This window comes from Pseudonaja textilis, chromosome 1, assembly GCF_049901715.1.
Source record: "Pseudonaja textilis isolate UNSWEBS1 chromosome 1, rPseTex1.2, whole genome shotgun sequence".
Taxonomy (NCBI): domain Eukaryota; kingdom Metazoa; phylum Chordata; class Lepidosauria; order Squamata; family Elapidae; genus Pseudonaja; species Pseudonaja textilis.
This window is the reverse complement of record NC_141990.1, coordinates 265,605,232-265,618,935: the sequence shown is the minus strand read 5'-3', so window position 1 is coordinate 265,618,935 and position 13,704 is coordinate 265,605,232. Positions and strand designations below refer to the sequence as shown.

Genomic DNA, 13,704 nt, shown 5'->3' with positions numbered 1-13,704 from the left:
CTTTCTCTTTAGGGCACACTAGAAGGGCCTTCTCCTGTGTTTATTTATCATCTAAATAAAAACAATTAAAATTTGACAAAGTGGCACTTAGGAGACATGCTTATTCTGTTGCTGTGCCTGCCCTGTGGAGTAGTTTTACCTTCCCATTCCAGATACTCCGACCCTGCTTGCATTTTGGAAAAGGCTCTGAAGACCTAGTTTTGTAGGCTGTACAGTACTATATGATCTGGAGTTGGTTTGTGAAAATTTGGGTTGCAGTTGGCAATCTTTGTTAAAAATATACTTTCATGTAATTTTTAGCAAATGTTGATAACTGACCATTAGTTATCTCTGATTTGTTTCAAATGAGACCATATTTTTATAAAAAAAGTTTTGCCAGTGGGTTTTCTATATAGGCTGATTATTAGATGTTTCTTTTCTTTAGTTGGAACCATAGCCAGGAAGCTGTTGTTTAATTTCTGTAAAACAATGTTGTCAGACAGCTTTTTTTTAGCAATATGTAAAATTATTGAGTTTCTAAATATTCTTCTCAGGGGTATTTATAACATTCAAAGGCTTATGTTATGAGCCCCTTGAATAAAATTATTTAACCTTTAAGGGCATAATTTGTCCCTGGTATTAACAAAATCCATAAATGTATAAAAATATTCATTATTAAAAAATATAAAAAACACAAAAGCAGGAGAGGGGCATGTAAGCTACAATAATTGGGTCATCACAAGGTCTCCCCGGTCTTCTGAGACCTAAAGGCATAGCTAGGTTTTGAGGAGCCTGCAGAATAGTAAGGAGGATGGAATTAACCTCACTTCTGAGGGGCGTTTCCTTAAAGCAGACTCTACAACAGAAAAGTGATGGAGATACACAGCATGCCTTCTCTGTTAGATCTGGTGGATGGGCAGATGTAATCAGGGAGAGGCCTTATATAAAATGTTGCTACATAAAATTCGTATAGTAAGAATAACAAGTTTTGATAAAAGTTCTTGAAAGTTTAAAAAAATGAGGAAGATAATTTAGGAATTAACATTACTGACCTCCATGTTTGGCAACATAAATTGTATTTATCAATTTTGGTAGGCCACCATGAAGATAATCCATACTGAATTATACTCCAGTAAAACTGTACTATGTAGATTGTAATCTTTTGAGTTCACATGGATTTTATGCAATATGTAAGTTGGATATATATTACATTTTTTCATAGTAATGCAGCCTTTTTGGTTTAAATTTTTAATAAATTGACAGAATTATTCAACTTATTCAGAACCTATTAGAGTTGAGCGACTAATACATTCATTAAAGAATAATTTATAATTATACTGGTATATGCTATTTGTTGGGCAGTGTTGGGCTTCAGAGTTTTGTGACTGTAGCAATGGACAAATCAGAAACTTGTTTGGACAAGAAACCAATCAGACTCAGTAGCTCAGACTTACCAACTTGAACCCAGGACAAATTTTTAAAAATCAGAAATTAGGATTTCAAAAATGACCAACTAGAAACTGGAATGAACAAAGGACCAATTTGAAACCAAGACCATCAAAGTGACCAATCAAGATTAGGCACAAAGTCCAATGAGAAACCAGGATGCTTGACTATAAAGACAGGCCATAAAATTAATCAGTCAGTGTCTGCTCAGTAATTATGGCCTGTGTACCAAAACATCTTTTTTTTAAGGTATCAATAACAGTTGCTGGTGAAAAATCAAGAAATTTATTTGTTGGACCACAATCACTAAACTTTAAACCCCAACCCTGTTAAATAATAATTTTTATATAAACCCTGTTCTTAGTTTTAGGCAATATTTCTTAAGACATTAGCTATATCCAGGGTGGGCTTTGAAAATTTTAGAAAGGGCTCTCTTTCTGGTTGCTGGCTGGGTGTGGCCTAGTTGGCCTCCTGCACCATAGTGGGGGGTGTTTTTGCCCTCCCTGAGCTCCAGAGGCTTTTCTTGAGCCGCCGGGAAGGTGAAAACAACCTCTCCCAACTCCAAAGACTCTCTGGAAGCCGAAAACGGGCCATTTTCTGGCCTTCCTGAACTTCTGGGAGGCCCGTTTTTTGCCCTCCCTGAGCCTCCACAAGTGTCCTGCACTTACCTGCATCCAAAATGAGCTGCATGGGGTCTCCTGGGAGGGGAGGGCAGGGTGGGTGGGGCCAGCCAGGAGTAGGATTTGGGGGTTCTCTGAACTGCACAGAATCTTAGCTAGGGGTTCTCCCTGCAAACCCCCAGCAGTCCACTTCTATCTATATCTATAGCTATTAATGTAACATAAGCAATTGATTTAATTCTTGTGAGGCAATGATTGCTGGATTTGTTATAATAAAAAACTGAAAATTAAAATACATTTTCATTAGATGCATGATATCCAAATTTGAGAAATAGGTCTATCTAAAAAAAGACATAAGAAAGAAGTCTGAAAAATCTCTATGATGAAATTATTCAAAATTGATTACCTTCTATTATCTATATTAATAGTAGTTCATAAATATTTTGAAAATTGATTATTTGTATCTACTTTACTGAAATTATCTTTCATTGATTACTTGTGACTACTTTCTTGCATTTACATGTATTAACATAAAATAGATCTCATTGTGTTATATTGTGCTATACTTCTCACTTTAATTTCATTCCCATTGTTACTTATCCACTCTTGTGGCACGCACAAATCTGATTCAAAATGGATCCAGGGATGATAGTTGGTGCATCTGGTCATTACATTTTACTCTGTCAGCTAGGTTTACATTTCTAACACTTCGCTCAGATAATAAAGACTTTTCTCTTAGGAATTATATTCCTGAATATTTAACTTTCCCTTTTTTTACAGCCAGTTGCTATATTTTTTATTATAGAGGTTCCGTGATCCAAGCTTCAACAATTTCATTCAATGATATTTAGAATAGAATAAAATAAAATTCTTTATTGACCAAGTGTGATTGGACACACAAGGAATTTGGCTTTGGAAACATTAACTAATAAGAATCAATAAAAACATTGCTAATCACAAAGATAAAAAGATAATTAGCTTTATATAAATTATTTAATTCAATAATCTAGATTACACATGGCTGTTTCAAGGGTGCACTCTGATCTGTTCACACACATATATAACTTTATCATAGTTTCGCATCAACTAGTCAAGAGTTTATCTTTGCTGACAACCTGTTTTAATGACTGCATTAAATGCAATAATGAAGCAACTTGGTTCAGTATATTTTAATTAAAATTAATCAGTTTATTGTTAATACACATAATTAATATGCAGCTTACTGAAAATAAATGTCAGGCTTTGATTTGCTTGAGAAATGAGAAATGTATGTGTCCAGGGTTTCTGCATGTAACATAAAACTGTGTTTTTCCAGTACTTTCTAGCCTGAAAGCAGAAAACCGTTAACTGATTTCTTTTCCCCGCCTCCAGAAATTTCTCCTATATATCCTGATGGGTAAAGATGTCTTTACAAAATATTTATTTTACATTTTAGTATATATTTTAATCATGGCTTTACAAATGTTATAGAACATCTGTCCATGACCACCGGATACAGTATTTTGCATATCTTTCGATCTGTCTAATGAGATCTCACATATATCCATGTGTATTCTGCAGACACAAAAGCCCAGAAAAATAGCTTTAAAAGAAGTCCAGTTACATCGCTTTCTATGGTGTCACCAAAGTAATTCCAGCAAAACTCTACCTTATCACGAAGGTATTATATTCCACTAGAGGAATACAAAGATGCAACACTTACTTGCTCGGAGGATGTTCTCCTTACTGCTGCACCTGGATTGGACCTGTAGAGAGAAGAACAGAACTGATAAAGTAGAACAAACATTATAAAATGACTATAGGAATATAGTGGGCAAGCTCCTGGGATCTGGAGACAGAGGCTATATTCATTTTTTAAAATCTTCTTACACAACTTATATTTAAGAAACTGTTGCTTAACAGTTTGAATTAAATATATACAAGAGAAACTAAACCAATGTATAGAATACAACTTTTGTTTAAAGTTGAACTGTAATAATTTGAATATATATATTCAATTTCAATTATACTTTAGCTTTACTACCATGTTTCTCATAAAATAAGGCTGGGTCTTATTTTTTTTTGAGACCCGAAAAAACAGCTAGGACGTCTTTCCGGGGGTGACATAATTTCTTCCCCCACGCACACCTCCATCTAGAGTGCCCCATGCGCACTCACCTCTCCATGAGGCTGCCACTGGAAGTTCCCCAAAGGTAGAGTCACCAGCCGCTTCTATCGGCTGGTAGAAGCGACCTCGGGGCAAGCACCCACGCGCACTCACCTCGCCACGAAGCTGTTTCTATCAGCCGATGGAATCTCTCCAAAGGCAGAGTCACCAGCCACTTTGGGGTGAGGCATGGCTGCCCACAGGGCACTCCTGAGAGGAGCGCACCACACACACTCTCCTCGAGGCCATTTCTATTGGCTGATGGAAGCTCCCAAAAGGCAGAGTCACAAGCCGCTTCCATCGGCCGATAGAAATGGCTTCGTGGCAAGGGGAGTGCGCATGGGAGAGCGGCTGCAAACTTTTCTTAGCAGAAGGGAAGCAAGCTGAGTTTCTCTCTCTCTTTCTCTCTCTCCCCCCCCACACACCCTGCCAGTCCTCGTCCCTGCACCGGGTCAGCCAAGCCCTTCTGGCGAGGGAAGGTCTCAGCATCTGCGGGGTTCCCACTGCTGCCCTCCCCTTCCCAGGCCAGACCTTTTCCGGGCACCCTGCCAAAGTCCCAGGGCAGCCGACCTCCCTTTATCTGCTGCCGCCACTGGTTTGGGGAGTGGGGGGGGCACCAGGGAGGGAAGAGGAGGCAGCAGAGCTCAGCTACCCTTAGAAGGGAGATTGGGCGGGTTCCTGAAAGGAGACGCGAGAGCAGTCCTCGTAGGAATGCAGCAGGGAAGTGGGGTAAGTGTGAAAGGGTCGCCGCCCCGGCACAGGAGGGCGGATGGGAGGTGGAGCGAAGAAGGGCAGGAGAGAAGCTAAACTGTCCTTTCTATTGCTCTGGTGAGGGCCGAATATTTGCAGGGGCTGGTTGGAAAGGCCTAATTTTAATATGAACCTTGAGTCGTGGGAGGGGAGCTTAACAGCGAAGGCACTCTGCACATGATCCAAGGCAATCCTGCCACAGCTCACGGGTGGCATTGCTAACAGTTGGGGAGAGTCTGATAACTTCAGTGACACCTCCTTTTCCCTCTCTTTCTCTCTCTCTCTCTCTAAGCGCCTGAAAGAGCGCCCCTCATTAACCAATTAACCAATGCCAGCCTTGGAATCCTTTATTTCGGCATAATTCGGGATGAGAGAGGAGCCCTAAAACCAGGGACTTGGCGACGAGGTGCAGGTTCTTTTTTTTTTTTAATTGAGTTCAATCATGAGACATTTCTTGATTTCATCGGACGTCGGAGGTGTTCAGAAGAACTTTTGAAAAACTTATGGGTCTAACTTTGAGAAGCGATGAGTTTGGTCCTCTCAAATGGCGGAGGTTAGGGATGGTCTTTGGAGACCTCCCCTCTCTTTTAGCTGAGGGAGACCTGGGCGATTTTAGGCTAAAAGCTGCCCCGGAGAGATTGATCAGAGAATGGGCAAGAAAGCAAAACAAGAATACATTTGGGCTAAGGCCTTTTCTCCCATTCCCTCTGTCGCAATCTCACAATTTTCATCCAGACACAGATACGTATGTGGTTTCTCTCCTGCCCCACTGGTAGATTCAAAGACAACTAATGCGAGCTCCCCTCACCACGAGGCCGTTTCTATCGGCCGATGGAAGCTTCCCAAAGGCAAGCAGCCGCTTCTACCGGCTGATAGAAGCAGCTGGTCACTTGGCCTTTGGGGAGGTTCTATCGGCCAATGTTCTATTGGTAGTAGATCAGGGTATTCTAGCCTAGGCTACCTACATGGAGCTCCTAAAGGCAAGTTTTCTCCCCCCCTTCCCTTCCCATTTCTCTTCACCTCGTGTAGTTCTAACGAACGATGTGAGAAATGGTAGGGAAACGCATGGTTTAAATAGGTCTAAATTTTGGGGGTGGGGCTTAATTTCACCTCATGCCTAGAAATCATGCTGGGCCTTCCTATTGGTGGAAGCCGTATTGTTAGAGAAACACGGCACAAATATATTAATGAGAAAAATATAATGAAATCTATATTTTATTTCAAATATGAAATACAGAAATAAAATACTTTGGAGACACTTGAAGCCGATTGTAATAGAACATTTAAAACAGGACAAGATAAAATAAACACTGTACTTAACATTTCTAGCTGTTTCTCAATTTGATCAATTATTTCCTAAGCACAAATTTCTTCAAAACTTTGATATTGTTTTGTCTTAGACATGATATCTGATTAGCCCATATAGGTGGCTCTTGATTAATAACCACTTACTTGTTCAGTGACTGTTTGAACTTACGACATTGCTGAACGAATGGTACTTATGAGTGGTCCTCAAAATTCTGGGCATTGCAATACCTCTGCAATCACATGATCTGGGCATTTTGCAACTGGCCCACCTTTTTAATTAGCGTGGTGTCCCAGAATCACAATTATGATTTGTGACCTTCCCTGCTGGCTTCCCAGAAGCAAACTCATTGAAGAAGCCAACAGAAAATCAGAAGTCAGGGTCACATGAGGTACTCAATTAACAACCCACAGAAATTCACTTAATGTTGTAACTGGGGCCTGCCAGAACTGCTGTTCCTAAGCAACATGGTCACATGACATCATGCTTTATGATGGCATCACTTAGTAATGGAAATTCTGTTCCTAATTATTACCCTTAAGTGAGGACTATTGTAATTAGAGGGCTGTTAGGGAAATTAATCAGAGTGTTTTTACAGAGGACTTTTGAGAAACATAACATCTTTTTTATTTCTAAATATCCTGGTTGGGAAGCACTCCTGGAAACAACAGATTTGAGTGGTTCTCAGAAGCTCCAGCCTAATGAATAATAAATGAATGCTGGCACTTGATTTATTTTGTTCCCAAATTCTATATATTACAGTATCTATACCATGTCTATAGTATTTTTTTTTCTTTTAATGACTTTGTAATTGCCTACATTGGTGTGGAGTTGGGGCAAATGAATGAAGCAGAATGTTTACTGGGCAGATGCCCATCTTGTCACCAGTGTAGAGTTTGCAGCAGATAATTACTCATTGTGCCCAGAGAGAGAAATATCTGCCGCTACCTAGGATTGAACTCACAGTCTCCTGATTGTGAGGCGAGAGCTCTACTTCTAGGCCACTGCACCACTCTATACCATGTCTATAGTATGCATGAATATTAACCTAAACGTATTGTAAGTTGGGTATGTTTAGTTTAAAGAAAGCATGTTAGCAAATACAAAGTGCAATCACCGTGGAAAGGTTTGGATTTACTTGAGAATAGGTTAAGGATCAAGGTGTAGACGATTTGCAGAGGGGGATCCAAACTTGAAATCAAGAGCAGTTTTCTGATTGTGAGAGCTCTTTAGCAGTGAAGAACCTGCTTCTTAAGTTGTGGGTACTCTACCACTGGACTTGATGAAATGAAGATTGGGTAGTAATTTGTCTAGGTTGATATGAGGAGTCTTGCTCTGGACAGAGGATTGCATTAGAAGACCATTGTGCCTTCTAACTTTATGATTCTATGATTCTTAGTTTCTTGACAATAAATCTAAATAATGGTACTCAGTGGGATTGTTTCTTGGTAGGCTGTATTTTGCTGGGGGGTGGGGGGGTTGGACAATATCACATTTTTCAAAGATCACTGAATGAGGGAGTATAACTTTTGCATGCTCTATTAATTGCATAGCCTAAATTTCCAAATATTTGTTTCTTCTAAAAAGAAAAGAAGAAACTTATACTATGAAGTCCAGATTCTAGTTTTACTTGTCAACGAAGAACATTTAACAAGAAAAGTAATGAGGGAGCAAACAATTACTAAGATTAAAATAAGGCCTGTGTAGTTCTGTAGCTACTTCTGAGTACAAAATTGTACCTTATATAATGTCTGTGGAGATCCTCAGTCATTCAAGACAGAGTTGTCTCAAAGGTGTTTTTTCAAAAGGCAACTGGACTTTTTTCCTTGAGGAGGAAGAACAAAATATTTTGCTTCTCATCCAACAAGTTTCATCAATTGTGATAATGGGGGGAGAAGGGATGGAAGGATACATTCTGACTAGACAATTGGGGGTGAAAATAGAAGGATTATATTTCTTTGCAGTCATCTGATCGTTAGCATTCTCTCTGAGAGCTCTTGAGGCCACTTGGGGGTTTATCTTTGTCTGCAGGTTCACCTGAATCAGAGTGCAATTGTTTGTAAAATATTCTTGAAACTGTTGCAGTCTCCAGTCTACAACACAGCTCTTGCAGCAGTTTCAAGAAAATTCCACAACCAATTGCACTCTGATTCAGGTGAATCTGAGGACAAAGATTAAACCCCCAAGTGGCTTCAAGAATTCTCAGGGAACGTGCTAATGACCAAATGACTGCACAAAAATACAATCCTTCCATTTCCCTTCCCCTCCCACCAAAATCTTGTCAGAATCTACCGTTCCATCCCCCCACCATCCAATCTCAACTGTCATACCTATTCTTCCATTTCACACACACCCACGCTCCACCATCATAACTGGTGAAGCTTGTGGATGAGAAGCAAAACATTTTGTTTTTCTTCCTCAAGAAAAAAAACAGTCCAGCTGCCTTTTCAAAAACCACCTTTGAGACATCTTATATAATGATTAAATAATTATGTATTTTAAAAAAAATCCAAATATCCCTCTTTCTTCTGTTCCACAGCAGCTTGCCCCAAAGAGACATCTATCTCAGTCTGAATTTATGGCATTAACATAAATCTATTTATTGAAATTAAATAACTTAAGCCAATGTTCCAACCTATGGTGGCTTCTGGTTATCCTTTCCTGGAAAAAAGTTACATTTAAAAATAAAAAGCAACAACTGAAAACAACACAAACTTTCCTACCATAATTACACAGTAATAGTTTCAATTTAAAAAGTGGCTCAGATTTGTTGCTCCCCTTGCCCTAACTTTCCCAGACTGATTAAAATCAAAGCAACAATAACACCTAACAGGTTGGTTTTTGTATTCTAGATCTACTATAAACAAAATTCTTAAATTCATGTCTGCCCTGTATAAATGTGTTCATTTGTGTCTGTGAAGCATGAATGAGGTTGGAGGTGGGTTGTTTGGGATGGATAGTGCCATTTTTTAAAAATGGTTTCTTTGCACAAGTGAAAAAAGTGATTGAACAATATAAAAAAATGTTTATCCCAGAGACCTCTCAGGAAAAATATAAGGATAAAACATGGAGTAGTTTGTTAAATGATAAATGGAGAAACAAATATGATCATACAACACAGAACATGAGACAATAACAAAGTGAAAATCAAGAGTTTTAAAACACAATATAAAAACAGAAGGATCCTCACACTCTAGAACAGATGTTTGCAAATGGAAAACAGTCCTTTAGAATAGTAATTGTTAAATTAAGTTGCAGTCTCTAGTCAGCCTGATTATTGGGAATTGCCCAACTAGGCAGGGGAGGAATCACCGGGGAGTTAGCTTTGAGTCCTTGAACAGTCGCAAGAAAACAGGACTGATAAACCCCTACCCTGCCCCAAGTTCCAAGGAACCTTATCTATCTGTTGCCAAGGAAAGACAAGCATTCTGTCGTAGTCAAACTGAACTCTTCACATGTTGACCTATTGCTTGTAGCTAACATTAAGTTCATCATCAAGCCCATTTAGTTTGAAGCTTGTGCAGGGACAAAATCAAAAAATGTATAATGACAAAATGTAGCTGAAACTTGTATGATGATTCAGCTTCTGTTAAAATAACAAATCTCTTGACTGTTTGGAAGAACCTTATTATAGAACTGAATTTACCACTCATCAAGTTTAATATTATGAAAATTTATCTTCTATCCATAGAGGTAGTGATGAAAACCGCATGGGATAAAATGAGTTTCACAGATTTTTTTTTTAGCTGAAACCCTATCTAATAAAAAACTGTTACAAGTTAGCATTTCCATTTTAGTATATATTGTATACCATTATCTTCTAACTTAGTATGGGCTTTATATCAAAATAGCTACACATATATAATAAACCTTTGGAATAGGAAAAATAAGTTCCTGCCTCCCATGTATTTCCAAATGTAATATATGAAATAACTTTTTCCATTCTTTTTCTATCCTTGTGAATATCCTAGACATCTTACCGCAAAGCAGCTGGCAAAGCTTTATTTTGAAAGGTATATATTAAAGCATAAGAAGTAGAATACAAGAAAAGAAAGTCTTTTATTTCCTATGCTTTTCTGAATATCCAAAACATTACGAATCCTGTATTATCAAAATGGTGCATGAACAACAATACGGCTGCCACTTACGTTATTCTATATATATCTAAAGAAAAGTGATTATACAGATAATTGATATGATTATTTTTGTCTACATCACAATGATTTCCATTTGAGATATGGCTGAGTATAATAGATATTTCTTTAAAACAAGTATGTACAGGATTCTGCTGGCTCAACCAATTTTTCCATGGAAGTCTCTTCACAGAAAATAACATGTGCATGTCTTTTGTATTATTTCAAATATATATTTTTCCTTCCTTTGTTCTGAGTTCCTATTAGAAAAAGAGCTTTAGGCAAATTGTAACTACATTCTGTTGTTTAGTGAAGTATTATTTTAAAAAGTAGATCAACTGTTTTCATGGTTTTGAAGTTACATTTCTCCATTTTTGAAAATGCTAAGTAATAACTCTATAAAAATGAATATTACATCACAGGTGAAATTAAGAAATTGAAGGAGATGGAAAATAATGCATATGATACCTATTAACAAAAAGGTCAAGTACGGTATGATGGAGCTGAACTCTGCAATAGTGATAAATGTTTACTTTTAAAAATCCATTTTCATCTTTCATACAAAGTCAGAGACTCTGAGTGCTGTGGTCATGAAATATTCATGTTAAATTTAAAAATTGAAACTATTTTTTTTTACCAAACCAAAACCGCAGTATAAAGAAGCTGACGAAAAATGCTGACCATGTGCCTATAATCTTTAGGAAAGTTTTAACAAATTACTTACCTTTATTATATCATAACAAGATTAGCACAGAGTAAGTACAGTTAGAAGCTAAGAAGTCAAATAAAGTGCTGTACAAAGATGAAGAATTTTTAATATAATGTAAACAACTAATTCTTATAAATATTTTTTAAGTTCATGTATAATACAATATAGGGAACTCTAATAACAAAAAAAAAAACCTTCCCACTGATTGAAAGCAATTTTTCAAGAACACTAGAAAGATTTAATTTACAGAAAGGGTTACTATTCATCATCAAAAAGGCATGCAATATCTAGAAGCATCACTAGAACTCCAACTCAATGGACCAATACATACATACTGTATAAACATATATATATATATATATATATAATATTAGCCAAGACAGAGGAAAATGTCATGGATTAGGTAAGCTATAATGAACGAAGCAAGATAAATAATGTAAAGCAATTATGATGTGAGAGTTATTTTCTTCTAACATCAAAACATTAGATTTACTTTATAAACAGGAGATCCATCAATATAGGTCTTTTTCCAGGTTTGCATTAAGCAGAACATTTACTGCTTCTATCAGCAAATGACTGGTAGCCAGCCCATTTTGCCTGGGCTGAGAAATTATGAAGGGTCAGCTGTGGTTAGTACGGGATGGAACACCACTAGGAAATTCTAGCATTATAGAACAGGTTCATAGGCCAAAAAGTATCATGGAAGGAAGAAATGGAAATCTATTTCTATGACTATCTTAAGGACTGTGGTAAAGAATATTTTATCACAAATTTATTTTATTTTTTCATGAGTATTAAACTTAATAAAAATATAAAATATAAAATTATATTTTTTATCAAAAACCAATAAAAGGAAAGGGAAAATAAAGTCATACTATATCTATATAATAGTTTTCTTTGTTTCTTTCTTTTTCATATTTGGGATAGAATTGGTATGATTATAAGATTTGTTTTAGAATAAAATATTTAAAATATAGTTATCTCATAAAGGCATGACCGAATAAAAGTTTAGTCAAATTTTTTTCTTTAATAGCGATACTAGGATTTATAAATTTGTATTGATAAGAGTATATATAAAGTAACTGTAATTGTGACTATGAGGTGAATGCACAAAACCGATGGACCAACCGACTTACTGTGTGTACAAAAATATGGGGGAGCTGATACTTTTATGTTTTGTTGTTGTGTTTTTTATGTTAAAAAAATAATAAAAATTTATAAAAAAAAAATTATATTTTTTTCCTTTATCTTAAAATTGTTAATTTAAACATAAGAGTTGTCTTCAACATATTAATATTTGGGACCACAAAGGGCAGCTGTTACAGGAAATGTTCCTTGAGAACTACCAGCTGAAATAACAGACTTGAATTCATTTAGCAATAATTCTTGCAGAGCACTGAACATATTGAAGATACATTTCTCTAGATCTATTGTCTGTGAATATCACAATGGCAAATTTTGCAAAAAAAATTAAAATAAAGTGCTGCCAGTTAATTGGAGAATTGATACAAATCAGTCTGTGACACTCCTTTGGTAATGCCTAAAGAGCATTAAGTATAACTTTCAAACTTTCAATAATGCATCAGAAGTATAATATATATCACAGTTTTGTGTGTGTGTGTGTGTTTGTATGTGTATAAGCTATATCTGGTATAGAGAAACACTGGAGAAATATATTTGCTATTAAAAATGGTGATTTGTGCAAAAAAATTGTAAAAAACCATTGTTTCTTTTTTTGTGAAATCCTACTCAAATAAAACATATACTGAAATTATTGGATTATCTTCCAAAGTTAGAAAATAAAAATGTTTCAGTGCTGAAACTACCTGACATGGATGATAAACCAATTTTTATAACCATAATCCACTGGACTATTGACAGCATTGCAGTCACTGGCTGCTTTCTTTAGAGAAGAATTCTTGCTGATTAATTGTAACAAGACCAAGAATATGATTTTTTAAAATAAAGTCTAAGACAACAAACTAAATCACTAAAGAGCATACGATCAAACAAGTGGCATCTTTTAAGCATTTGTAGATGATTTATTAAGCTTCATGTAGGTGGCCTGAAACTGATGGTTACACAAAATTCTCAGGCAAGTGCTGAGTCTTGCTGTCCTATGAGGCATATGTAACGTTACCATATTGAGTTTATTCGAAGTTTCTGAGAAAGGTAGTGGTCCTTTATATGAAGCAGTGATTACTTCCAATCAAAATTGTAATCAAGCATACAATGTAACTAATTTCTGTTGGTAGATAATTAGATAGAAAACACATGCTTCAGATTTAATTTATACTTAAACATTATTTATTTAGTTAATTTTCATTTTGATTAGATGTTATACTAACTTTCCTATGCCATCAATGCTTTAGATCAGGGGTGTCAAGCTGGTGGCCTGCAGGCCAGATGTGTCATGCACAGGCCACACCCATCCCAGTTCCACAAAGGGGAAAAACATAATGATACATCTTGTGACAGCAACATGACACCGCGAGTTTGACACCCATGCTTTATAAATTACTGCCTTTTTGTGATGTAGTATTTGCTGTAAACCATGAAATAAAAGTTGATTACTTGATTTTAATGACTGTTTTATGTGTTTTCCTGTGTGAGTG

General features: G+C 36.5%; 1 protein-coding gene across 44 annotated transcripts in view; it reads right to left on the bottom strand.

Annotated features, from left to right (window-relative positions):
• Positions 1-13,704, bottom strand: part of GPHN (gephyrin) — a 224,934-nt gene that overhangs the window by 36,052 nt on the left and 175,178 nt on the right. For all 44 annotated transcript variants that reach the window (XM_026708419.2, XM_026708427.2, XM_087921648.1 and 41 more), the window contains one exon: positions 3,748-3,790. In XM_026708419.2, coding sequence (XP_026564204.1) covers positions 3,748-3,790 — 43 coding nt within the window. The remainder of the gene's footprint in view (positions 1-3,747; positions 3,791-13,704) is intronic.